The sequence below is a fragment of the Colius striatus genome, chromosome 17, assembly GCF_028858725.1.
Source record: "Colius striatus isolate bColStr4 chromosome 17, bColStr4.1.hap1, whole genome shotgun sequence".
Taxonomy (NCBI): domain Eukaryota; kingdom Metazoa; phylum Chordata; class Aves; order Coliiformes; family Coliidae; genus Colius; species Colius striatus.
This window is the reverse complement of record NC_084775.1, coordinates 10,696,659-10,723,270: the sequence shown is the minus strand read 5'-3', so window position 1 is coordinate 10,723,270 and position 26,612 is coordinate 10,696,659. Positions and strand designations below refer to the sequence as shown.

At 49.3% G+C, this 26,612-nt stretch overlaps 1 protein-coding gene across 1 annotated transcript; it reads left to right on the top strand.

Moving 5' to 3' along the window:
* The first annotated feature begins 2,221 nt into the window (after positions 1-2,221).
* On the top strand, positions 2,222-23,031 carry MMP17 (matrix metallopeptidase 17). The gene is made up of 9 exons (XM_010199031.2): positions 2,222-2,276; positions 4,074-4,200; positions 11,931-12,214; positions 14,732-14,908; positions 15,032-15,131; positions 16,576-16,658; positions 20,597-20,749; positions 21,292-21,549; positions 22,712-23,031. Exons 1-9 carry the CDS (start codon positions 2,237-2,239, stop codon positions 23,029-23,031), a joined length of 1,542 nt encoding a protein of 513 aa, XP_010197333.2. The 5' UTR covers positions 2,222-2,236.
* Positions 23,032-26,612: the final 3,581 nt, after the last annotated feature.

The window sequence follows — 26,612 nt, the reverse complement described above, 5'->3', positions numbered from 1 at the left end:
AATAAATGACATAGCCTCCATGGCTGGGGAAGAAACTAAATTAAAATGCACCACTCTCAGCAACTGATGGGCTGGCTGCTGAGCTCTGTGTCACAGCCGATTTCTCATGAACCATCAACTGCGAATTTTCTCTCTAATTTCTGTCACAAATGTTTTTGCTGTGCAGAGGGACAAATAGGAGCAGGGAGAAGAGGAGACAGTGCTTGGCCTGGCCTTCAGCCTGGTACAAAGAAAGGCTGCAGCAATACTAACATGCTCAGAGCAAGGTGGTGGCTAATGGAGTTGCATTAAGCAACAAAAATGACCAGAGAAGCTGCTTTCTCTGGCTATAATAACACACCATCCCACTGGCTGAGATCCAAAGGATAGGATCCACCCAAGGGTACTGAGGGAGCTGACAGAAGTGCCCATCAAACCACATTCTATCATTTACCAGAGGTTCTGGCTGACAGGGGAAGATCCCAGTGGACTGAAGTTAGGGGATGTGACACCCATCTACAAGAAGGGCTGGAAGGAGGATCCTGGGAACTGCAGGCCTGTCAGTCTGACCTCAGTGCAGGGGAAGGATATGGAGCAGATCATCCTGAGCACCATCCCGAGGCACATACAGGACAAGCAAGGGTTCAGGCTCAGCTAACATGGCTTCATGGTCTGGCTTGACTAACCTGATCTCTTACAACAAGGTGACCCGCTTAGTGGATGAGGGAAAGGCTGTGGATGTGGTCTTCCTGGACTTTAGTAAGGCCTTTGACACTGTTTCCCACAGCATCCTCCTGGAGAAACTGGCTACCCACAGCTTGTGGATGGACCTACTCTGAGACTGGTTTAAAACTGTCTGGATGGCTGGGCCCAGAGAGTGGTGGGGAATGGAGTTAAATGCAGTTGTTGGCTGGTCACTGTTGCTGTTCCCCAGGGCTCAGTGCTGGAGCCTGTTGTGGTTAATTAACATCTTTATCAAGGATCTGGCTAAGGGGTTAGCATGCACTCTCAGTAAGTTTGCAGCTCATACAAATGGAGATTCACACCGAGGATGAGATCTGATGTAAAGTTCTGTGAGTTTGAAATCGTTTACTTGGTGTTCCTAGAGCAGGGCTGAGGATGCTGTGGCATTTGGGGTGGACACTGCAAGTGACACCAAGCTATGAGACATCAGTTGCAGTGATAAGCAGGTGCTGACTTTTGGCACTAATCAGGCAGCAATGAATTGGTGCTGTATTGACTGCAGTGGAAGTCCAGATCAATATCAGTCTTCAAGAGGCTCAATAGATCGATGCTTCTTTGATACAGATAAAGCAAATGGAGGGTAGGTATTTATGGCATTCCCTGCATGCAGCATTAATAATCTTTGCTGATCTTTCTGCTGAGGTAGGGGAGCCAAAAGGAAGTTAAGAAAGGATTTAGAAAGCTAGTTCACCAGACATTTAAAAGCAGTTGTAAGGAGATTTATGCCATTTTTTTTATTTCATCGGTTTTAGGCTGAAAAGAGAAAGATCTTCATAAAAACTTATTGTCCTTTGAGAGACAAATTCCTAGCAAATAGTGGTCTTACTTTTAATGAGATGCCCGTGGCAGCGGGATCGCTGGCACTTGGCTGTGCCTGATGAGGGTTTGGCACAGGGGATGTGCAGATGTTTCGCAGGTCACTGCTGCTTTCTGGTGGTAGAGATACCCACCCCTGGCTCTAAACGCTTCAAAGGCACTGGCGAGGAAATGTTAGATGAGGGCAATTGGAAATGATGGAGAAGGGGGCACAGTGGAAAAAAAGCCATTTATTTCTCTTCTTAAATACATCAGTTGGCCCTGTCAGGGCCTGTGGGCAATGTCTGAGAGGAGAATCAGAGGCACCTGTGTAGCCCTCAGGCTGGGGCTCTGCTCCTGTCAAAGATGCTGTGCAGCTGGGTGGGGAAATTAGATGTCACTCGTGGAATGCATGAAGGTGCTGTTACCGAAGTGATGTGTACAGATACATCCTGACACATCCATTTGTTAGCAGGGACCACACAGCTCGATGGGGAAGTCAGGTATAAACACAGAAACGGGAAGAGGATTTCCAGGTGGTACGGACGGGACCGTCAGAGCATGTTTCCCTGGGTATACATTTCCTTCCTTTCCTTTTCTCATCTCCCTCCTTCTTGTTTCACAGGACTGGCTGACAAAATTTGGGTATCTGCCTCCTCCGGATCCCATCACAGGACAGCTGCAGACACAGGAGGAGCTCACCAAGGCCATCACTGCCATGCAGCGGTTCGGGGGGCTGGAGGCGACGGGGGTCTTGGGTCAGTGGCTCATAATCCCTCTGGGGCAGAGGGATGCAGGGATGGCTCCTGGCAGGTCCAGGGAGGAGAAGTGATGACACTGACTTCTGGAGTAGCATCATCTCCAGGAAAAGCTCACGTGGGTGTAACATACGGCCCAGTTTGCAGCTGTAAGAGTAATTACATGGCTCAGGTGCTTTGTTGCCTTGTGCTTTGAAGAACCTGAGGCAAGCAATTATTTCACCAGACCCATACACCCTTGGGGTCCCTGTCATGCTTAAAATGTGGTGTGTTAAAAAAAATAAAAAGACAAGGAAAACAAAAAAAAAGACAGAGAAACTAAGGCTGATGGGTTGTCCTGATCAAAGCCTTAACTGCAACATCTCATTGATTGGAACAAAAATCCTGATTAAGCCTTCTAATTTGTCTGTGTAGATATTCCAGCTTCTGCAGAGCACAGGGGAGGGAGGAAGGTGGTGTGGTAGTGTGGCATCACACCAGTGCTGCTCACTCCTGCCCGTGGCATGCAGAGCCATGAGGTGCCTGTGGAGCTACTGGGGGTCTCCTTGGTTATCACTGAGCCACAGCAGCTCTGGCCACCCCACACTTGCCCCTGGCCAGCTGAGAGCCTGTCACCCTCGCCAATGGGACAGGGCAGTGGTGGCTTCTGCCTGATGTGGTGGCTACGTCTGGCTGTGAGAGAGCAGTCCAAGGCTGGGTTGAAGCAAAACAAGCTTCCCCAGCATGGCAAGGGTCATTCCTCTCAATGTCCTCATTGAGAAAAGGAGAAAGGCAGCATTATCCTGGCCCTGGGAAGGGTGTCTGTCTGCCCCCTTCCCTCTCTGACTCATGGCCACGACCTCCTGCTGCATGCCCATCTTCCTTCCGCTGCTCAGGGCAGGATTAATGAGAAGCTGTTAATAATTAGCAGGCTGGGCCCCATCCATCCCAGTGCCCCTGGCAGCCACTGGCCATGTCCCATCACTGGGACTTTCTCTTTCTTTTTTTCCCCTCTGCAGTTGGATCTCTTCCACCTCATCACAAGCCGTGGGAGGCCAGGAGCAAGGGTGGCCTTTCAAAGGCGTTTGCACTTTCATCTTTGGAGGAGGTGTTTGAAACAGGCCTGAGGGCTGCCCTGGGCAGATGATGGACATGGTGTCTGAGAGCAAGTGTTTTAAGTGAAGAGGTGAAGCTAGCATGGAAAACGAGAGAATGAACAGCTTGCCTGCCTTTCAGCAGATGAGAATGGGAGCTTTAAGCTTTCATTTAGTTTTAAAAATAAATAAGAAGGAATATGAATATTTTCCACACGAGCCCCTAGCTGAACAGATACAGCTTATTTACATGTGAATGTCTCTCTGCTTTGCCAGGAGAATCATGAGAAATTCAGGAAGAGAGACTAAACCAGAATCATTAAAGATTTATGGTTTAAAATATAATCAAAGCTGTCCACAGGTGATTTTCCACACTATAAAGTGTGACACAAGAGGTAACTTGCTGCCTTTTCCCCTGAAGTCAGAACTCTTCATTGACTCTGACCCCAGAGTGGGATGTCATCCCTGACTTTCTGGTAGCCCCAGCTGGGGGTGCTTTGAAGAAATGGGCTTTTGTCAGGAATTGCTGCCATTGATAGGTGGCACTGCAGCAGGGGAGGGCTTGATGCTCCATGGGTGATGCTGGACCATGGCCCAGTGGCACCCAGGCACTGCCTTTCAGTCTGCTGCTGCATGCTCAGCACTTCCCCTCCCTTCTCCTTGTCTCCCTGGGATGTCTTAACCCATCATTCCCACAATTCCTATTACTTTTCTCCAACCCCAGACGAAGCCACTCTGGAGCTGATGAAGACCCCTCGCTGCTCTCTGCCTGACCTGGCCACCACAGAGGCCAGGAGAAAGCGATTCGTGCAGGCTGTCACCAAATGGAGCAAAAGGAACTTGTCTTGGAGGTAGGAATTAATCTTCCTCTTCTGAAATGTTGCAACAAATGGCTGATCCTACACAGACCTAAGCTAAACATGGCTTTGTGATGAGTTTCAGGGTGACACGTTAAAATGTGTGCCTCTGCTCCCAGAAACCCACAGAGTATTTATTTAAACTCTTCTCTTGTCAACCCCAGCCTGGACTTCTTGGACCTGCTTGGCTAATGTCTGGGAATGGTGGGGAGTTGTTTGGTGGATTAGCTGGGAGCTCTTGGCTATTATGCAGTGGCTGGAGTATCATTTCTGTTGAGTTCATTGGGACTTGGCTCTTTCTCAAGGAGCTGCCACAGACTTGGCTCAGCACAGATGGGACTGCTTCTCTTGCCCCATCTGAGCCCCAAGCGCTGGGAGCATTTTCTGGGTAATAGAGTCACTTTTTTCTCCCAGTCCTTGTCGCAGGGGAGTATTTTCCCCTTGACATCAGGGACTGATGGGTGTGTGTCACTCTGAACCTGTGACATGCAGAAGTTCAGGTCCAACTTCCAGAGACACACTGCAGGTCAGGGGTGGCAAGCAACCAAAATCCTGTCCCACCAAGACCTGTGCTTTCTGGGACTCATTTTTTCTCCCTCAAAAAGGTCATGTGCTGCAATGATTGTTCCTCTAAGAAAGATGAACACTGCTCATACTGTCCTGAAAATACACCTGGATGCTATGTAGAGATCTCCTTATCAATAACAAGCTTCTCTTTGATCCTGATATATTCCCTAGAGTGAGTATAACTCTGCTGCAGTAACAAATCTTAACTTGGCTGTCACTGCTGATGTGTTGAAACCATGGCCTTACCAGGGATTTGAGCTGTGTTCATGCACATCCTTCCAAGACTTTATTTGCAGAAAAGAAAACCATAATTCAGCTTCAGTAGGAACCAATAGTGGCTTTTGGATGGCTGCTTCTAGTGAAGTGACCTACACTATAAAAGCTCAACCTGTAGCCATGTTGAAAAGCTTCATCTTGATGGGTAAGAGCAATAAATGTCATATTTCAGAGAGGACAAAAAGTCCCTTTGGGTGAAACAATAAAACCTGCCCTGATGTCCCATGAGTTTCCAGAGCCAGCACAGTGGGGATGGCTTGTGCATGGCCTGAGCCTCAGCAGCTCCTCTGATCAACGCTGGGCTCAACAAACCCGAGCTGCATCCCAGGTGGCACAGCCAGGAGCCCAGTGCTATGCCAGCAGTGCCCACACTCCCAGCCAGACTGTTTTGGTGGACACAGCCCTGGAATGCCTCCACCTCCCACTGCCTTGGAACCTGCAGTGCTGCAGCAAAGATTGCTATAAAAAGGAGTTTAGCTCCGAGACGATTTTATATGTACAACATTAAAAAAATCCATCTCCTGACAAACTCATTTCTGCTTTTTATTCTTTGATCCTTTCCGAGATCTTGGCTTTTGTTCAAGAAAGGGCTGTATTTTATAGCTGGAGGTTGTATAAGCCAACAGAAGGCTATAGTGTTATAGAAACTACTACATAGTGTTTACATCCAGCACTTGAGATTAAAATAGCTTTTTGGAAACAGCCATGAAAATCTGCCAATAGAGGCATAAAGTTTTACATGCTTACCTTTTATACATTGATTCAAGAGTTTAAAAGAAGAAAACAAAACCAAATTGTGTTATGACATGCATTTAAAAATCGAAGAAAAACCTGAACAATTGCCAGGCTGGAATAAACAGGCAAAGAAACCTGCATGAAGGGATGGTCTCAGGATAGGCACCTGCCCTGATGGAGAAGGCAGTGCCTGGCAAACAAGATTTTAAATACATGCTCAGATTTCTTCCTTTTATTCTTGAGTGTAGCCAGCCTGTGGGACTAGAGGGCTCAGGGGGCAAAAAAGTACAGACTGCATCCTGCAGAGCCCATAGTACAGCCTCAGAGCCTCCCAGTACAACATTAGATACAGAGTCCTTCTGTGCCTGATCTCCCAGGGAAGTTTCCTGACTATTACGAAGCATAAATCTTTTCAGAGGATTGTTTCTGCACTGTGATTTTGGTCCCATCACTACAAGAAAGATATTGAGGTGCTGGAGTGTATCCAGAGACAGGCCCCAGAGCGGGGGAAGGGGCTGGAGCACAAGTGTGATGAGTGACTGAGGGAGGTGGCGGTGTTCAGCCTGGCAGAAGAGAGATTGAGGGGAGACATGAGCACTCTGCCACTACCTGACAGGAGGTAGTAGTGAGGTGGGGACTGGTCTCTTGTCTGAAGTAATGAATGATAGGAGACGAGGAAATGGCTTCAAGCTGTACCAGGGGAGGTTTAGATTGGAGCTGAGGCAGAACTGTTTCCTTAAGAGGGTTGTCAGCCCCTGTGCCAGGCTGCCCAGGGAGGCGGGGGAATCTCCATCCCTGGAGCTAGTGCAAAGCCGTGCAGCTGAGGTGCTGAGGGCCGTGGGTTAGTGATGGGCTTGGCAGGGTGCGGGGTTGCTCTTGCTGGTGTTACAGGTCTCTCCGCACCGCAAGGACTGGCTGGCGGGCGTTCGGCAGCGGTGTGCTGCGAATGCCCTCTGCTGGCGCCGGCGCCGGGAGCTGCCCGCAGACGCTCCCCCCTCACATTTGCAGCCTGGTTTTAATTTTGCCAATTTGACTTTATTGCTTCTTTCCACAGAAGGGCAGTCCACAGCATCTCTGTCTCTTCGCAGGGGCCCGTGGTCTCCTGGCAGTCGTGGGAAGTGCAGCGCCGGGGCTGTGCCCCTCTCCGTGTGCTCTGACCCCCTGGGGCAGGGGGAAGCTGCTGAAGCCCAGCTTTTGTAATTTCTCAGTGGTTTTTAACTGCTGAAATGTCAGCCTGGTGCTGAACTGAGCTGCCTTTCATCCATCTCTAGTTAAAGATGAGCCCCTGGTGCCACTTCATCAAAGCTGTAGTCTTTGAAACACAGTGCTCAAGGGCATTTGATGCTGGAGCCGGAGTGAAAGCAGGCAGCAGGGGAGCAGTGATGCCTGTCAGTCACTTGCCCCCATTTCTGTGAGCATCCTGAGCCTATCCACAGTGGAGATGTGCCATGGCCTGAGCTGGGATGGGGAAGTACCAAAACATGGAAAGGTACCATGGGCTAAAGTGTGCAACCAGGGTAACCCCCAATACCACACTCCAACTCCCTTGATGGGACCTCATACTCCCTCTTTCTTTCTCTAACCAGTGGCATCCCATGGTGGGGACCTCCCAGCTCAAGCCCAGCTGCTCACCTGCAGCCATGTCTCCCATTGCCTGGGGGTGACAGATGCCTGAGCGAGGCAGGATCATGTCCCTCCGGTGCAGAGCTGATTTGGTGCTGCCATAACACGCCCATTGCAGACATGTGGGACCCTCACAGGAAAAGCCCTGAGCACTGGAGCACGGTGCAGGCAGCTGCCACGTTGGCATCTGCCACCAGCCCAGGGCACAGTGGCTGAGGCAGGCAGCAAAGGGCAGCAGCCCCACTCCAATGGCCCTGCTCTGGCAGCCCTCCCCACAGCAGCTGCTCCCTTCACAGGCCAAGAAATCAGCTGTGAAATTTGTTTTCACCCACCTCTCCTCCCCAGGATGGATTATTCTCATGCCAGTGCCTGTTGCTGGGCTGCAAGGAGCTGCCTGGAGATATGAGTGTATTAAAGGGCAGGAGAAAGCTTGTTACCCCAAAATGTTCAATAATTTTTGCAGTGTTAGGAGAGGTGCAGTGCAGGGTGAAAACAGCCCTACTGCTTTCCTATTATAGTACCAGGGTGTTGTGGCAGTGTCAGAGTAGCGCCAGACTGGGGCTGCTGTGCCATGGCATGTGCCATGGGTGGCTCTGGGTGCCTCGGAAGAGCCTTTGCCATGGCTGCAAGCATCCACCCTTTTAACTGTCCTCTCTTCCCCCCACCAGAAAAATCAATTTGGGTTTATCAGGCAATCCTTCCTCTGCTGTGCTTGGTAGTTATCAGCATTTATTTTATTTCTTTGTGGTTGCAGGGCTGCAGAAGGTGAAGGAGTGCTTTCATTAACTAGCAATTGATTTCTCATACATCACTAATGGTTCTGCACTTTTGGCTTTTGGAGGACAAAAGCAAACAAAAAAAAAGAACCCAGAAGTCCAAAAGACCATTGGTGCAGGTGCCCCTCAGCAGTGAACAGAGAGAACAGCCCTCTCTGGCCTCTGCTTATTAACCAGCTTGGACCCAAAAGCTGTTTTGGCTGTGGACAAGCAAAGGAGGGGGCTCAGACATGTGAAGGACTGGCAGCAGCTGAGTGGAAGTCTTTCATTTGTCTGCATGGTGAGTACCGCCACCCAGGTGGGTCCCAAAAGCAAAGCAGAGACATTCTCAGCATCCAGTTGTGCCACTTAGAAACATGGACTTCTCAAGCCACCTCTGCTTCAAGCAGCTGATGCTGCCTCATGCAGCCATCACAGAACAAGGGGTTGGAAGGGACCTCTGGAGATCATCCAATCCAACTCCCTGCTAAAGCAAGTCCCCCACAATCAGGAGGCACAGGAACGTGTCCAGGTAGGTTTGAAGACCTCCAGAGAAGGACACTCCACACCATCCCTGGGCAGCCTGTGCCAGGGCTCCCTCACCTGCACAGTGAAGAAGTTTCTCCTCATGTTCAAGTAGAACTTCCTATGTTTCAGCCTGTGCCCATTACCCTTTTTCCTCCGAGCAGCCAAGGTGCCAGGGCTCCTTGTGTAGATATTCCTCAAGGTGTCTCAGCATGCAGCTTTACAGAGGAATGTGACCAGCCCCACAGCTCAGGGCAGTGCTGGGTGGGGGGGTGGCAAATGGGGATTGAGTAGCCTCTGGTCCTCATCACCTCCTCAATGGCTTGTCAGAGACCATCTGGAGGAGAAAGCTTTCTTTCCAATTCCATCAGGCTTTGCCCTGAGATCCGATCTCTGTGTGGGGAGTCTCGGGAGGGATTAACATCCAAGAAGAAAGGAGCTCTGCTCTCCGATGGGTATCTAAGCACCATTGACTACAAATAACAATAATCAAGGTAGGAGGAAGCGTGTTGAGGCCTGTTGGCATGTGCATGACGTTCGCACTGTGCCTCCCTTTCAGTGGGGCTGGCTAAGGCAATGCCGACCGACATCCTGCCGGCACAATAGGCTTCTCCTAATCGCATTGGAAACAATTAGCAGAGCTCTGGCAATCAAATCAGATGCTCAATTGAAAAACCCTGATGGGATTCTCTTGAAAAAGAATGGTGGTAATGAATAAAGGATGGGGGACTTCTACTTGACACCTGCAGCATGCTAATAAAATGTGGGTCAGCTCAGAGGTGCAGAACCTTTTGTAAGAGGCAAAATAAGTATTGATACTGTTTCTGCCTTAATCTAATGCTTCTGGAGTCAGAGGTTAGGATGAACATTAATAACGTTTGTCTCTTTAGACAGGGCTTTTCATCCACCATCCTTTTACAAGGGAGATCAGATTTATTATCCTCATTCTGCAGCTGGAATGAAAGGAAAAGGAAAGCAGCTCATGCAGTCAAGCAGAGTTCGAGAAGGGAAGAGCACATAACAACCCTGAATCTGAGTCTGTGCCCTGGGCAACATGATCTTGGAGACAGGTCATAATTCATGCACTAAACATGGTGTGGTTTACGTGTTCAGTAGAGAGTAAAGTACCAAAGGGTTGGGCCAATTCCAGAGAAGTGCTGTGGAGGATGGAAACACCCAGCTAAAGAATATGTAGGTACTGTAGAGGCTTGAATCCAGCCACAGTCTCTTCTATACCTTAAAACTTGCATGAAAGTTGTCTTTTCTAATCTCTTCCTCACTATTTTTACTTCCATGCTGGTATCTTTACAGATGTGTTTTGTTTGAAGTGCTACGATTATCTGATGCAATGTGCATGCTAACCCATTCAGTCTAGTAAGGTCTTTCTTTACCTAGAATAGTTTAGAGATAGCAAAGGTGTAGATATGAGTAATTTTTGCTCATCTGGCTGTGTTTTGTCTGGTTCACTCATTACATTCCCTCCATCTCCAGGATGCGGTTCCCAAGCTCTTCAGAGAAACTGTTAGTGAGATTTCTGCTTGTTGTCCTGAGTCTCTTTTTATTCCATCTTGGATTTAAGCCTCCCTAGTTTTGCCCAGGCCAGGAGGTGTTACACCACCTTAGTGTGTCTCTGAGGGCATGGGAACAAATGTAGATATTTGAGAAAGCAAGAGCATCCAACCTCAGTCAGCAAGTTGCTTCTACTCCACTGATCCATGTCTCTCAGTACCCAAAGCACTAGTTGTAAGGAGAGCTTGAGTGATGTGACATCCCTTTCTGTCACCTGCAATTATCTCCAGAGGTTTTATTGGGTCATTACCTCACATTGGTGGTGTGGAGTGGTGTAATACTGAGCGATGCTCTCCCAGCTACATTATGCAGGAGAGCAAATGAGGTGATCACAATTGTTGCTTCAGCCTTTAAAAATCTGTCAAGCCATGAATATTTCATGAAGACTTTGGTTGGTGTGCTGGTACATAAGAAATAAAGTATCCATTATTACTGGGGTAGAGCTGGCCAGAAATTTTCCAGCAGAATTGCTTTTTGTCAATAATTACTCAGTCAACAGTACATTTTCCTGGAGTGTGTTTATTTTTCTCAAGACTGTCAATGAAAGATTATCTAAACATACTCTTTTAGAGGCCAAGGTGCCTTGTTGCATCTTTGTCTTTTCACCTCTATTAAATCAACAATCTTAGGCATTCTTTTCCAAGGTCTGGTTCTACAGGAAGCATCGGCTTTTTTTCCTTCCAGCTCAGACCAAAAGGGAAGTTTGAGTTGTGCAGCTGCAGGGCAAGCATTGGCAGGTGGCTCATCCCACCTGGGCAAGGCAGAACTGGGGACTGAGGAATACAGACACTGTCACAGCCCTGGGACGTGTGGAATAGCATCGTAAGCCCCTGCTCATCAATGCTTTCTTTACCAAGAAAAGGCAAGAACTTCTCAACTCCAGAGCTCCATCAGATAGCCTGTCTCCTACATGCGGTAGGCTGGAGGCATTTTGAATTTGATTTACATGGAATGCATTCTTTTCTCCTTCTCCTTGGTGTGGATTGCAGCCTCACAGATTGCTGGCAGTGTACTGGTATGAGAGTCAATTTTCTACCTCCCACAGACACGCTGGGAAATACATGGAGGCAGCAAATCTGTACTGGATTTCTCTGTGCATGTAATGAGAATGAGTAATGACCTGCTGCTTGTTGCAGGAAAAGCACTGGGCCTGTGTGTGGTGCAAAGGCTTCAGACATCAATTTTGTGTATTTGGGTTGCACTTGGAATGAATAGGTGGTGAGAAAACAATCATAAATAGGTCTGAAAGGGAGCTTGAAAAAATGCAAGCTCTGCAAAGTGGCCCATGGTGTGGACATTCCCAAGGCTGGGCAAGGGTAGTAGTCCTGGGCACTGAGAGAGTTTGTGCGTGAAGTGTGGCTCTGAGGCTGACTGCCCACCTGGTCCTGCAGGATCAGGAGGTGTCAGTATTGGTTGTTTCACATGTGTAAGGTGTTTCATGCTCTGCTGTGCAAGACTGGCTCAGTGTTTCCAGAGGACCCAAACTCAGACTCTGAAATGCTCAGAGCTCTGGAACTGCTGTGATTCAGAGACCTAAACACACAACTATAAATGATATTGTGGCACTCTGGAGGCCTCACTGAGGCTCTGTGATACACCAGGCACCTGCAGAACCTTTCCTCGTGATTCTCAGAGAAGATCTTTCATGCTACTGACCTGCCCTCTTTATTTCAGAGTTCGTACCTTCCCCAAAGAGTCCCACCTGGGCCACGACACCGTCCGAGCCCTGATGTACTACGCCCTGAAGGTCTGGAGCGACATCACCCCGCTGAATTTCCATGAAGTGGCAGGTAACAACGCTGACATCCAGATAGACTTCTCCAAGGCAGATCACAACGATGGCTATCCCTTTGATGGGCCTGGTGGGACAGTGGCACACGCTTTCTTCCCCGGAGACCATCACACAGCAGGAGACACTCATTTTGATGACGACGAGTATTGGACCTTCCGATCATCAGGTAGGTCAGAGTGGGAGAGGCTTTGCCTTCATTCCAGGCTTGGGCATCCAAGTATCTTCTTCTGAGTCCCCCCTCAGCCTTGTAAGTGAGATGATAAGAGCCAGCATTGAGGACCTTCTGTGTTCCTGGAAGCCTTGGTGGCATCTCTGTGTTTCTTCCCATTGTATTGGCAGTTTTTCTTCCCCATCGCCCACCCCAACTCCACATCTCTTCTGGGACCTGGAAGGCCACAGGTTGGGGGTGTAGCTGTTGTAACTCTTGAATAGGGTCTGTATTCTCTGACTTTGGCATCTTTTGGATGGTTTCACTGCTACATGTCTCAAATCCTATTTTTAAAGCATATTTATAAGCTGAGCTGGCTGGAAAGGACTCTGTGGTCTGCAGGGAAAAAGCTCGCATGCACACTTGTTTTTTTCCTACTATCTGATAGGATTCATTACCTGACAACAGAATGGTTAAAAGTTGTAGTTTTATTCTTTTTCTTTACTTGTATTTCATCTAGTCTGGCTGGAGCAGAGTTTTAATAAGCAGAGAGACTTTCAGAAGCAAGTGTTCCTCAGCTGCAAGAGTCATCTGTGGGGATGAGGTCCCCGACCTTTGGGTTTTGACAAAGTGCCTCCTGTGCAGTCACCAGCTGCGGATTTACTTGCCACACCAGCTCCTTCACCAGCCTCTCAATGGGCTTCTGCTACCTCAGCTTAATTATTTTGTTTAGATATAATTGTCTTCTCTGAAACCAGCTGACTCTTTCTCCCCAACCCCTCTCCTCCCTGCCCACCAGCTGACCTCCATCCATCCCCACTCAGTGTTCATAGGCAGAACAGTTCACTGGTGATTGGGAACACTTGTTGTGAAACAGGCTCACGTGGAAGAGCAAGCTCAGGACCAGCAGCCTCACAGGGAGGATTCCTCCCAGCACTACCAAGGGATGAGGGGATGAGCGGATGAGCCCAACACTGAGAAGCTGCCCTCTGTTTTGAAGGTCTTGGAACTATCTGAGCTTCATCTTTTATTTATTTTGTTCTCCCTAGTGATTCAAAAATAACAACTTGGTAGGTGATATAAAAATATCCCCAAGGTTGTCAGTTTGGCATTAAAATGTCAGAAAGCATATGTCTTGTTCCCTCCTAGTGCTGGGGAAAACAGCACAGGTTGTAAAAATCTTGTCTGCTTACAGACACTGTAAATAACAGTCGTCAAGGAAAAAGCAAAATTCAGCAAAAATATTCTCCCCAACACCCCAGGGCTGGTGGGGAGTGTAGGATCAGCCATGGCTGCTTCTGCACAACTCCTTCAGCTTCAACTATGGTTCAGGGAACATAGGGCTCCCCTGAGCTCCACAGGGACATGGAGCTCTGCAGGGCATGGCTTTGCAGCAACTGCAGGGGTGCTTGGTCCAGCTGGGCTTAGGAATGCACCAAGCAGAATCAGTCTCATGTGGCTCCAGGGAGCAGTTCCTTCTCTGCTTTGGCAGCGGTGCTGTAGGTTTGGATGCACACGTTAACCCCTATAGGGATCTACCCTGAGGCTCTGGAGAGTGTAGGATGGATCTGTGTGTGGGTGTGGTGTGAGGCACTAGAGGCTGGATTGCAAAAAAGGAAATTTGGGGCAAGAAAATAGAGATAGCCTAGATAGAGGAAAAAAAGTCATCAAAGAAGCTATCAATGTTCTATGGTCTCCCTGGTGCCCAGTGTGGTGTGTGAGGATTAAAGTGTTTGCCTAGGGGAGCAGACATTGAAGCTGTAGCTCCACCAGCATGAGGTGTGGCAGAGGAGAAGATGGGCAAGTCCTCTGGAAACAAGCTGGCTGTGGTCACTTGCCCCTTCTGCCATGTCCTGTCGGGACAGTAGTTGGGTGAGCAGGGCTGGTGGCTGCTGGGCAGGTGAGCAGCTCTGTATGTGTGCAGGAAGGTGTTTGCAGTGAGTTTGGCCAGGGCAGATGTGTGTGAGGCCAGCATTGTGCAGGCAAGGGAAGCCCAGCAGAGCACTGTGGGCAGGTGGACACTGCCAGGTGCTCACCAGTTCCTTGGCTCGTGGCTTTGCTCATTATCACAGGCTTTGACAAGCTTCTGGCCAGCAGCTGTAGAAATTTCATCATCTGGGCATCACAGACTGTGTTGGCAGCTGCTGCAGGGCAGGAGAGGGATACAGGAGATGAATGCTCTGGCCCAACTCTGCAGCACTGCTTAGCAGGGATGAGGGATGGTTATGCCAAGGTCACTGTCTCAGCCATTCATTCAGCTCTTTCTCAGGTGCCATTGGTGGCCTTGGGGTGATCCCCAGGCTTGTGTGGGGCTGAGGACTTGCACTATGGGCTGGTGTCTGGCTTGCTTTCCATTTTCATATTATACAATTCAATCTCCTTTTTCTTACTGGAGAAAAAAAGATGGGTTTTTTTTCAATCTTCAGTCTATTGCAAAGCTTTTCTTTCCATTTTATCCCACCTATACCCAAACTTTCCACCCAAAATACAGTCAGCATGGACTGACCTTTATTTCAATGTTGTCTTTATTTCCAGATGCCCATGGGATGGACCTATTTGCTGTAGCTGTCCATGAGTTTGGCCATGCCATTGGCCTGACCCACATCTCTGCCATAGAGTCTATCATGAGACCTTACTACCAAGGTCCAGTAGGGGATCCTCTGAAGTATGACCTCCCTTATGAGGACAAAGTCCGAATCTGGCAACTCTACGGTAAGTGTGCATCCCTCCCCTGCCTGCAGCCATGGGGCACTCTGGATAGCTGCTTGCTGGGCTGAGTGGAGCTGGTGGGGAGGATGGTGTACCCCTCTACTACTTCTTTGTCTTTATGCACAGGGGTCAGGGAATCTGTGTCCCCCACAGCCAAGCCTGAAGGAAGCAAAACTGATGACCATCCCATCCTGCCAGAGCTGCCAGAGAACCGCTCCACTGTCCCGTAAGTTGAGTTTTGTTTCCTTTCAGCTGTCGCAGATGTTCCTGCAAAGGACGTGTAGCAGTGAAACTCCACACAAGCATCAGTATCTTGCCTGATCACTCAGGCTTTGGTATTTCTCTCTGGACCTCTTATCTTCTGGAAAATACACACACAGAGAAAGTGCCCCCTTCTTCCTCCTGTCTCCTGATCATGCCCTGCAGACGCTTTGCTTTTTCAAGCACTATGTGTGGGGACTGGCAAGCCAGCCCACAAATGAACTGGTTAAGAGCAGGAGCATGTGGTAGGTGCTATCTACCCCTTAGCTAATTTTAATCATTCAAAGCACACCCAGAAGTTCTGTATCATCTTGGAATGCCTTGCATTTCCTTTACACTCAATTTTTTCATGTGTGTTAATGGAAATTCATTCCCATCACCCTTAGATTAACTCATCCTTGCTGAAATTTTAATCAGACTTCCTCTGCAACATCCTGATTTGTACAAGCATAACTTACCTAAATCTTTCCACAGTAAGCAGCTCCCTAATGTACCTGTGGGGGTGAATATTGGAACAAGTGGACCGATAGCCTGACTCCAACGCAGGTTTGAATCGGCAGTGGGCTGCTGACATCGAGTGTCAGCAAGCAGCCAGCATGCCCTCATTAAGGGAAGTTCTGGATCTAGCTCACTAGTAAACACTGGAGTTACCAAGTGATTTTACTACTAGGGCAGTAGGACAGTTGAAAGAGGAAGGGACACTGAAGAAAAAGGCAGGAGTTCATGGTCACACATATTTTTGCCAGCTGGCAAGTGAGAGCAGCGGAGATGGAGCAGGTCACCTTCCCCTCCTGGTCTGAGTTTGTGTGGGGTTTGACCTTGAGAAAGTTCCTTCATCCATCTGTGCCTCAATGCCCCATCTGCAAAGAGGAGATAACAGCACTGAAGCATAAACAACTGGATTATTCCTACAGACCAAGAAGACTATAATCTTGAACAAACCACCCCTGTGCTCTGGTTATTTTCCCACCCCAGCACCTTCCTTACACCACTTGGCCCTACTTGGTGTGATGCCCACAGTACAGAGGTGCTCAGCACCTGCCCTTGGTGGAGATGTCTCAGCTGACAGAGGCTGCAGAAGGGCTATGAGTGTCCTAAGGGGTCCTTTTCCCTCAGGAAATATGCTGAATGCCATGGCATTCTGATGGGGACTCACAGAATCATAGAGTCAATACGATTAGAAAAGATTTTTAAGATCATTGAGTCCAATCACTAACCTCACACTACCAAGCCCATCACTACACTAAACCACATCCCTCAGCACCTCATCTATGTGTCTTTTGAATATCTCTAGGGATGGTGACTCCCTCACCTCCCTGGGCAGGGGAGATGCAGGCAGAGGGACACTGGGGAGGACACAGGCCCTCGCTGCCCACTGGGGCTGTGCTCACCTGGGCATCTCTCCACAGGCTCAGGCGGGATGTGCCCAACAGATGCAACACTCACTTTGATGCAGTGGCTCAGATCAGGGGAGAGGCTTTCTTCTTCAAAGGTGAGTGCCCATGCCAACACTCTTGGCCTGCATTACCCTGCATGACGTGGGTCTGAGCGGGCAGTGCTGCAGCAGCAGTGTTGGACAGGCCAGGGTGGGTGATGAGGATGAGCTGCCTGGGATTTGTGATGCAAATCATTCCTCAAGTGCAGAAGGAAACCCCCTGGCTCATGCCTGGTCTGCCAGCTGCCAGCACAGTGGAAGAGGTGCCAGAGTGGCCAATGGCCAGGGGCCATGCAGTGGTGCTGCTGGGGGATGGGCAGAGACCTCAGCCAAATGGGGTTATGAAGGAGGAGAAGGGGGGTGTGCTGGAGAGATCTGCAGTAAATTGACCCAAAAAAAAAAAGAGAAAGGCAGCAAAAGTGAAATACATTTTATTTTAAAATGACCAAAATGAGTATTTCTAAAGCCAGCACATAACTGGGCTGTGAGACCTATAGTCAGGAGCAGGTGGACGGCACGGGCCAGGCTGGAGGGTGGCTGGGAAGGGGAGACAAGAGGGGCAGGCAGTAGTGGCAGCAGACCCTCCAGCCAGGCTGTCCCAGGCTCTGACACTTCCCTTGGAAGCAGCCAGGCTGCTGACAATCCACCACAGCACTTGGTACCCCACTCTGGCCCATCGCACCACACAGCCCAAGTGAAGAACCGAAAGCTGATATTCACACTATCAAAGCAGAAATCCGTGTCGAACTAAGGATGAGCAGAGCAACAACAGCTCTCCACTGCTTTATTCCTGGATGTCTCCAACTTTCCTTTCCTCCTCTGCTCCACCTTCCCTCATGCTGCTTGCTGTGCATTGCTCAAAGACAACGTGAGCACAACTGCAGGGCCAGCTGGTTCCATGTCAGCAAGCACTTGCTGGCAGGGTGTCCCCAGAGTGCCTGGCTGCCAGCAAGGAACCCATCGTTGCCTTCTCAGCTGTACCAAGCCTGTCTAGGCTGGACTCCATGGGCTTTCTTTTCTTCCAAGATGGAAAAACATCCACTGGGCACCTCTTTCCATCCATTTGGCCACTCCCGAAGCCGTCCCTTAGAGAAGCAGAAGCATCTCTCCCAGGGATCAGGAGCAGCTTCTGGGTACATAAAACCTGTTTGAGTATCACAGTGTGAGTCTTGGGGCACAGGCAAGAGTGGCCAAAGGGCTCCAGAGAATTCAATGCTGTCTGTGCCTTCAGAGAAGCACAATATGGAGGCTGTTCCCCTGCAGTATTTGCTCAGATGCCAGCTCCAAAAAGCCACAGTGAAGAAGGGAAAATAAGAGACAAGAACTGGTGTCCGGGATAAACGGCTGCCTGTCTTTCAGAGGGGGAAAAAAGAAAGATGAAAAGGAAAGAGAATTCCATGTTGGTGTCTATTTTTGGATACATTTACTGTGGGCCAGAATGGAAATGTAAAGAGCACAGTGTCAATGAGTGCCAGCTGCACAGCTGCCACCAGAGCCGGCACCTCCCTCAGAGCCCCCTTAGCTGCCACCAAACTGTCCTGGGCACCATGGAATGTCACCTCTGGGGCAGGATTTTAATGACCTCCAGTAATGAGTTCCTCCATTGATAGACATTTTGTTCTGAGCTGCTCTGGCTGGTTCCCTAGAGCAGCCTCTCCCACAGCAAAGGCACTGGGACCTGAGCTCCTCAGGGCTCCCGGGCTTCTCCTGTTGAAGGTAACGGTGGGTTAACGGCCCTTTGGAAGCAATACTTGCTTTGATTTAGGTGCCCTCAGAAGTTTTCAAACAACTTTAGCCTCTGATGTGTGTGGTGTGTGCAACAGTCTTGTCAATACCAGCCAAAGTACAGGGAGCGTGGTGCACAGCTGGGATCAAAATCACCTGGTATTAAAGACAGCAATTGCCTCAACCCATTACCCACAGGACAGCAGGACTTTACACTTGGCTTTCATCCTGCTCAGTTTGCCGGCTTGGAGGGTGGTTTTAAATCAAGCTTTTTAAACAAACATGGAGTTGGGATTGTTTTTTTTATTATTCTATTTCTGCATGCATAACTCCCCTGGGCCTGGCTTTGGCTGATGATCATCCAAGCAACAGCAGCACTTTGGCAAGCGGGCTTGGCCGTGACAAAACATGAGCACGGGCACACCAGGGCTGTCAAATTAACAATTCCTTGCTACTTGATTGCTTTTTGTTGTTGTTGTTTTTTCCTGATAGCTTATCAAAAAAGCACCAACCAAACTAACCAACAGCCTGGGCTGTGCCTGACTTTGAGGGTAGATGTAAAGCTTGCTGGCTGCAGTTGAACACCCGCTGAGCCCCTCGCTGACAAAGGGCTGAAATGTCAAAAGCACCGAGACTTCTCTCCTTGTCTCAGATGAGCCCAGGGCACTCTGATACTTAGACACTTAGGTACTTACCTACTAAAGCAGGAATTATGTTGAGCTGTGTTTCCCATTAAAAAGTGAAAATCTGTCTTTGTCTAGTGCCTCGCTAATTAGAGATGCAGAGATCATCTTTCTTTAATTACATGTGTTTCCATCGGTGTACAATGGTCACCAAATTTAAACCCTGGTTTTTTTAACATTCTTTAAAAGAATCTGTAATTATGGCAGTTCCAACCATGTCTGAATGTATTATTCATTTGTGGGTTGCAGTCAGATAGAGCAAATATGCAAAGTGGAGCAGAAGAACAAGAATATGGTATAAATCCTTATAATTAGAATAAAGCCCCCCCATCCCTGCAGATGTTGAAGTGTTAGAGTTTCGCCTCCTGCATTATTAGGCTAAGATCCAATCTCCATAACATTTTAAACGACGGTGTCACAATCTGCTGGCTCTGGAGAAAGGGCTGAGTGTCATGAATACAAATCTGAAGACAACGTTGTCGATTTCTGTCGCTTATGCCCCCTTAGGAATCCATGCAAGAGCAGATGTAAATAACATGCAATAATTTCTAACAGGCAATAACAAATACGAGACGAAGTTGAGAGCTGGCTCTCAGACACCTTGGAGAAAGGCGTCTCTCAGAGCTCCCTGGGGAATACATGGCACAAAGTGTGCTGCAAAAAGTCTGGCTGAGAATCCCAGAGACAGTGCAAGGTCAAGGTTTGAGTTGCCCCTAAAATCATTAAGAGTCCTTGGGAAAATCCCACGTAAGGCTCCTTCAGCAGGAGAAAGTTTGGCATCCTTCCCACAGAGGACAAACCTGTTTCCTTTCCCATCACACAAAATATTCCAGAAATAGCCCAAACCAAGTTCTTTACTGGCTGTGGCAGGGTTGCTGAAGGTGCTGGGAGAGTGGGTGCTCACACCACAGGTACATCCAGGCCCCAGAAGCATGGCACGGTCAGGGTCCCCTGCTTACCCCACACCTCTAGACAGTACCAAGCTCCTTAGTTTGCCTCCCTGTGCCCGCTTCAATGCCTTCCAGTTTTGTTAATATAGCTGCCTTCTCTGTTCTCTTAATCTTTTTTCTTCATTAAAAACCACCCTCTGATATTTCTGTGTTTAATCATAACATCCTACACATCTCTAACTATGAAAGCAGCTGAGCACCCTGTGTGCAGGAAGCTGCAGGTGCTCCAGCAGAGGAGAGACAGGGAAGTTTCTTTGGAGGCTCTCATTGAGGGCTGTTAGTGCCTGATGTAGCTTCAGCCTCTGTTACTTCCAGGAGGTCCCAGAGCAGGGAGGGAGGAAGATGAAGGCTCCTCTCACCTGCTACAGCTCAGCAATGCATCTTCACACCACAGCCAGGAGTGTAACAACTCCAGTGCAATGTCCAGAGGATTGTTTTTGTCTCAGAAAGGGGATTTCTTCTAATGGTTACCAGAAATAGAAAGCAGTAACAGCTGCTGCTGGAAGGCAGGATGCCTCTAACTCACAGCTCCCATCTCACACGCTTTGCTTGCCACTGCTGCCACATGCTTGGCGCTCATCTCCCCAGCGCAGGCAGGTTGCAGTGTGGTTCAGTAATGTCCAGTCTGTTCCTCCAGGCAAGTACTTCTGGAGACTGACTCGCAATAAGCACTTGGTCTCCCTCCAGCCGGCTCAGATCCACCGTTTCTGGAGGGGTTTGCCACTCAACCTGGACAGCCTGGATGCCGTCTACGAGAGAACCAGCGACCACAAGATCGTCTTCTTCAAAGGTGAGAGTGGGTGCAGTGCTGGAGGTAGCACGTGTGTGTCTCTGCTGTAGAGCCTGGTTCCAAGGCACCTTGGCAGCATTTTGACCTCTCCTACAGGCAGGGAACACTAGCATCAGTCATTGAGCATCTCCCAGGGCAGGTCTGAGACCTGTTGTCCATGAGCAAAGCTCATGTTTCTTGCAGTTGGATATCAGGCAGAAATCAAAGGGGTAGAAAATCAAATGCCACCACCAAATACATAAATAGCCTATTGTATCAGTGCTGTTGGCATGTTCCCATCCCGGGCCTGTTACACCTGCAGCCATTGAGGAGTGAAGCAGGGCTGTGCTCCATCAATAGCCTGACACAAAACCCAGAACTCCCCAAAGATCAAGGTGCCCCACCGGGCTGCTGCCTGCCCATCCCCATCTTTAAATGCCAAGAGCTCAGTCCTGAGGATTGGCACAGCAGCAGATAAGGAAACATCAGCTTGTCTGTGGGGAATGCTGGTTTCAGCTGTGAAGCAAATGTGATTTTGCTCTGTGCTTCTTTCCTTTCCTCAGGAGACAGATATTGGGTCTTCAAAGACAACAACGTGGAGGAAGGATACCCTCGGCCCATCTCAGACTTTGGTCTGCCACTGGGAGGAATTGATGCTGCTTTCTCCTGGGCCCACAATGACAAGACTTATTTCTTTAAGGACAATCTCTACTGGTGCTACGATGACCACGAGAGGAGGATGGATCCTGGGTACCCTTCAGAGACCATCCTGTGGAAGGGGATACCAAGCCCTTTAGATGATGCCATGAGGTGGTCAGATGGTGAGTCCATGTGCTGGTTCAAAAAAAAACCCCAAAATCACAAGAAAAGAAAGCAGTGCTTCATTTGCACTTGAGCTATAGCCCCTTCTCCTCTGCCTGCTGACAGAAACAGCTCAGCCCCACAGGCCAGTTCCCCGTGTCTGAAAGCTGAAGAGAGAGAGAGGAAGCTTCCAGCCAGAGCTCCTCACACAGCTCACTAAACACTTTGTCATTTCAAGCAGGCAACAAAGATATCCTGGGGGCCTAATAATTTGATTTTTTCTTAAAAGAGCACAGTCCATGTTGTTTTGCAGTGATTTTCATCCTAATACGTGCTGATTTGCTCCTCACTGACTTTGTTGTTGTTGGATTTTTAGCTAGATATATGAGGGTGTGGACAGAAAGTATTTTTAAAGGAGATGTTTTTCTCAGAGTTACAGCTGATTTTCCAGGGATGAGATTCCTTAGTAGTTTCTTCCCCCTGAAAAGGCCATAAAAACATTGTCACAGGAGATGTTTAAAAGGAGCCATTCATTCACAACAAACTGACACTTCCAGATTTTATTTACCAGTGACCTAATTATGTAACAGCAACCATTAAACCAGGCAGAAGGGAGGGACACTTCCAGAAGCTACCAAGCTGAATTTCCAAAGCTGTTGAGAGCAACTGGCCATTCATATGGGTAGGAATCCTCCACGAGTATGGGATCTGCTTAGAGAATTCATAACCTAGGCTCAGAGTAAAAGAAATGCACTGGAGAGCAGAAGCTTCTCAGGGCTCTGCCAGGCTCAGGTTATTTATCTGAACCCAGGGATGGCAGGTCATTGACAGGTAGGCGAGGTCTTCTTCAGCCTTACTATGCCCTGTTTCAAGACTGTCCACTCATGGCCCCTGGGAGATGTGCATGGTGCGTCCAGCTGTGGAGTTGCTAAGGGTTTTTACACCACACACCCTCAGCACCAGGGGGATGCATCAGCTCTAGGACCCACCACCCACATCCCATTGTCATTTCCAGCATCCCACCAGCAGCCACCATGTTTTTGCAGTGGGAGAGGGTGTTGCCAAGGAGCACTGGCATCACATGTGCTTCACCTCCCGTCCCACACTGCTCCAAACGCTCCTTTCTGCCGGGAGAGCACCCAGCATCGCTCACCTTGCCTTTGGGTTTTGATGTCTTCACAGGTGCGAGTTACTTCTTCAGGGGCAAAGAATACTGGAAAGTGCTGGACAGTGAGCTGGAGGCCCAGCCTGGTTACCCACAGTCCATCGCCAGGGACTGGCTGGTGTGCAGCGACATGCAGGCTGACGCACCGCAGGCAGCCGGCAGCAGCAGGACTGGGGCTCGCTCCAAACCAGGGCAGCACGACGAGAGCCGCGCCGAGAACGGCTACGAGGTGTGTTCCTGCACCTCGGCCTCGCCGGCACGGCCAGCACCAGGGCTGCCAGCCAGCCTCGTGCTGCTGACTGTGGGGACAGCAGTGCTGCTCTCTGCAGCCCTATGACACCTCGTCCTGCAGACACAGACTGAACGCCGTGGTGCTCCGGGCAGAGATGACCCCGTGATGCCAACTGTTGCAGACAAACATTCCCAGGAACGCGCCGGCAAAGGGTTTAAATTCTCCATGAGAAATGAACAGTGGGTTTGGGGTTTGTTTTGTTTTTTTTACTTTTAGTTTAAAGGTCTAATAACAGAGTTTTGAGTTCTGCACCTTCTTATTCCCCCATTCAGTTAAAGATGAGAGCAGCCTAACGTTGAATTTAGAGATGTTCCACAGGGAGGTGTTGCTCTGGATGTTTAAACGTGGCACACGAGGGAGGGGTGAGCTACTGGGATGGAATGGGAACGGGAGAGATGGTGAGATGGTGCCACCATCGCAGAGGAAGGGCAGTGAGGCTGTGGGTGAGAGGCAGTAGTCATACACAGACACAACGTGCACATCCTGTCAGATGTACTATAGGCAGAGAAAAACTTTGGCTCCACTCAGATTAACTGCAAGATGACCATTTTACTGTCAAACCCGCAGTGGTCACTGATGTCTCGGTAACCTGGATCAGTTTCTATGGGTCAGGAACACCTTTGCCTTTCAGAAGGCAGTGCAGCTTATCTTTGTATCCAAGTCATTTGAATTTAACAATTTCTCTAATAAACCTTGGCTGCCTACACACAGATCTCCCTCTCCTCTGCCAGACCAGCCCTGCCACCTGCAGTAAGGTCCCAACTGCTGAGGCTCAGGAGCAGCCTCGCTGCTGCCCAAGAAGCAACCTTGCCAAGTGTAGCCAACTGAGAAGCAGCTACATCCAGCACCCCAGTCCAATCCATGCACGTGAACTCCTTGTTTCAGGTTGGTTTACGTTTCAGGAGGGATCAAGATGTATCACATCCACTTGTGACTCCATCGTGCCTGGCAGAGGAGGGCTGGTGGGAGGAAGGATGCTGCACTCAGCCTCAAACTCTTGTTGTTGCCTCTACATGGAGTTTGGAGTGACAGACACAAGGCCAAGTGCTCCATTAGGATATATGTGGATTGAGGGGTTTTTTTTCTCGCTGCTAATCCATTTTCTGTGGTATAATGTAGGCAGCTGAATGTCCTTGAAAATGGTGAGTGAGAATCTGTGTTTGCAACTGCGATGGAGGAGTCAGGAAGGCCAGAGTCCTCCAGCCTGCTGTTGTCAAGCAGCGTTAGAGAATAGGCAGCAGCTGCTGAGACACTCTGTTCTCTGCTCTACTTCTGTCAAGCTCCTGCAGAAATGCCCTTTGCTGCTGCTGCTGCCAGGGCTAACTCCTGGGGAAGAACCAGCAGCAGGCAGGAAGCTGCAGGCAGCATCCTTGTGGGACCCAAGGCTGCTCCATGGGCTTTGGCCGTGGAGCTGGGGCAGAACACAGAGCCCTCTGTGGCACAGAGGGAAAGGTAGAAGTGCACAGTTGCCTCCTGACAGTAAAAAAGGGTCACCTTGAGTTTCCCTCTGTGCTGTTTGCATTTTTAAATAGTCCTAATCATTCATGGGATGGAGCTATTTTCAGGAGGATGTGCTACAGTGTGATTTCATGGGGCATTAGCCAATGGAAGCCTCCCATTAAGCCATTAAATATGCTTTTAACAAAAAATACATACAACAAAAAACCTCCCTCATGTGTAGCAGCTTCCTCTGCTGCATAAAGTTCCCACTAGTGTTACCAGTTGCTCTGCTCAAAGCAGATCCCCATCCCACCCCTGCCTGCCAGGCTGAGTGGAGCCTGCAGGGCTAGGGTGTTGTGGGTTGCCACTGTGGGAAATGTGGGGCTTTCCTTCCCCACATTCTTTCTTTCTTCCCTCTCGAGTTAAGAAGACATGGCTTTCAGTCCTTGCTGGGGTGACAGTGCATGTTGCAGGTTCCTCTTGGAGATGAGGCCAGGAAGGAGCACAGCATCTTGGGGAATACACTCTCTCTCTTTTTTTTTTCCCTTCCTCCACAAAATAACCATCCAGAAGCTGCACCTGAAGGATCAGAGAAGGCAGGGACATGGCTAGCATTGCTTATACACCTCCTCCAACCCAACCAAGGAGCTGCAGCTGTGCTGATGTACTTCAAATTCTGCATTTTGATGACCAGAAATGGAGCAGAAATCAAGGCTCCACTGCTGTGGGACAGCCCTCAGGGAGGATGGAGAAACACTGATATCTCCTCTGGGTGTGTGGGTCACTTGGCCATTCCCCAGGCACTGGCAAAGCCACCCTGCAGTTGCCATCGGCTCCAGATGCAGCCCAGGAGGCTCGAGCTCCCAGAGGATGGAAGTAGGAGGCAATTCCCCTTTGAGGTCATGGGTTCAGCACAGGTTGGCTGGGCTGGGGTGTTGGGAACAGACAGCTGTGACACAAAGACACGGTCACAGCGAGTGTTCTGGTGCTTAAGGTGCTGCATCCTGCTCCTGTGGGGACACAGCAGTGGTGTGGATCCATCAGTGATGAAAGGGGGTTGTGCTTTACAGACCCAAAGCAGAGCGAGTCGTGTGCCCAGCACGGTGTTGGAGCTCGGTGACACTGGGAGGGCTGCAAAGGCCCCGAGGCTCCCATGCAGACCCTCCACTGTCACCTCTCTGAGCACAGAGTATTCAGAAAGCCCTGGCCAGTGCCATCCACATTTGCAGATCGCCTGTAGGCAGAGGTCATAGGTGCAAATCACAGCATGAGAATGGTATCTAGGGAACATACTCTCCTGCTTTTGCCCCTAAAGCCAGCTCACCATGTGTTTTTCCACATCTGGGGAGGATGGGCACTGTGTGAGCGGGGCTGAGTGTGTGCACAGCCGGCTGAGGGCACACATCAGTGTGGGCTAGGGGCTGAGACCCCGCTCCAGGAGCCACGGGAAGCTGACAGGGATGGCTGCTGGCCCCGACAGCTCTGCAGGGGCACAGTTGGGCTTCCAAGCAGCATAAAACCAAGAAAAAAACCTAAACACAGTCTCTGTGCTGCCCAGCGTTGCCAGGGCTGTGCTGCTGGCCTTCCTCTCACCTTCCCCGAGCCAGGATCTCATCGGTCCTACCCACAGTCCCTGGGATGGCTCTTCTGCACAACATCATCTGTGGCCTTAGCTGGAAAAGCCACCTCTACCCTCTGAAAAAAATCACTTGACCATCATATTGCTATTGCACATCACCCAGTCTGGATATTTTCTGACTATTTAAGTTCTCAGAGGATTTTGTGCGGTCATTTCAGATACGAGATACCTCTGTGTAACAGGAGAGGTAGCAATTTAAAGTGGGGGGTTGCCACTGGCCATCTGAACTATTTAAAGCTGAAAAACCTGCATTTATGGCAGCTACACTTGCTGGGGCTGCCTCCAAGGTCTCAGTCAAGGTTTTTCCTGGCTCTCACTCCCACACATTCCCCAGGCTCAGCCATCCCTCAAGGACTTTTCTGTTTTGCTTCCATAAAGAAAAGCAGAAGAAAAAAACAACAACAAAAAGATAGGCAGGAACAGTTTTCAAATGCCAGAGCCATGGAAATGCCAGGATTTTTAAAAAACAGGTCATCTCAGACAACAGCTGAGATTTAACAGCTTGTGAAACACAATAAAGTTACTGAGGAGAGATTCATCTTCATTG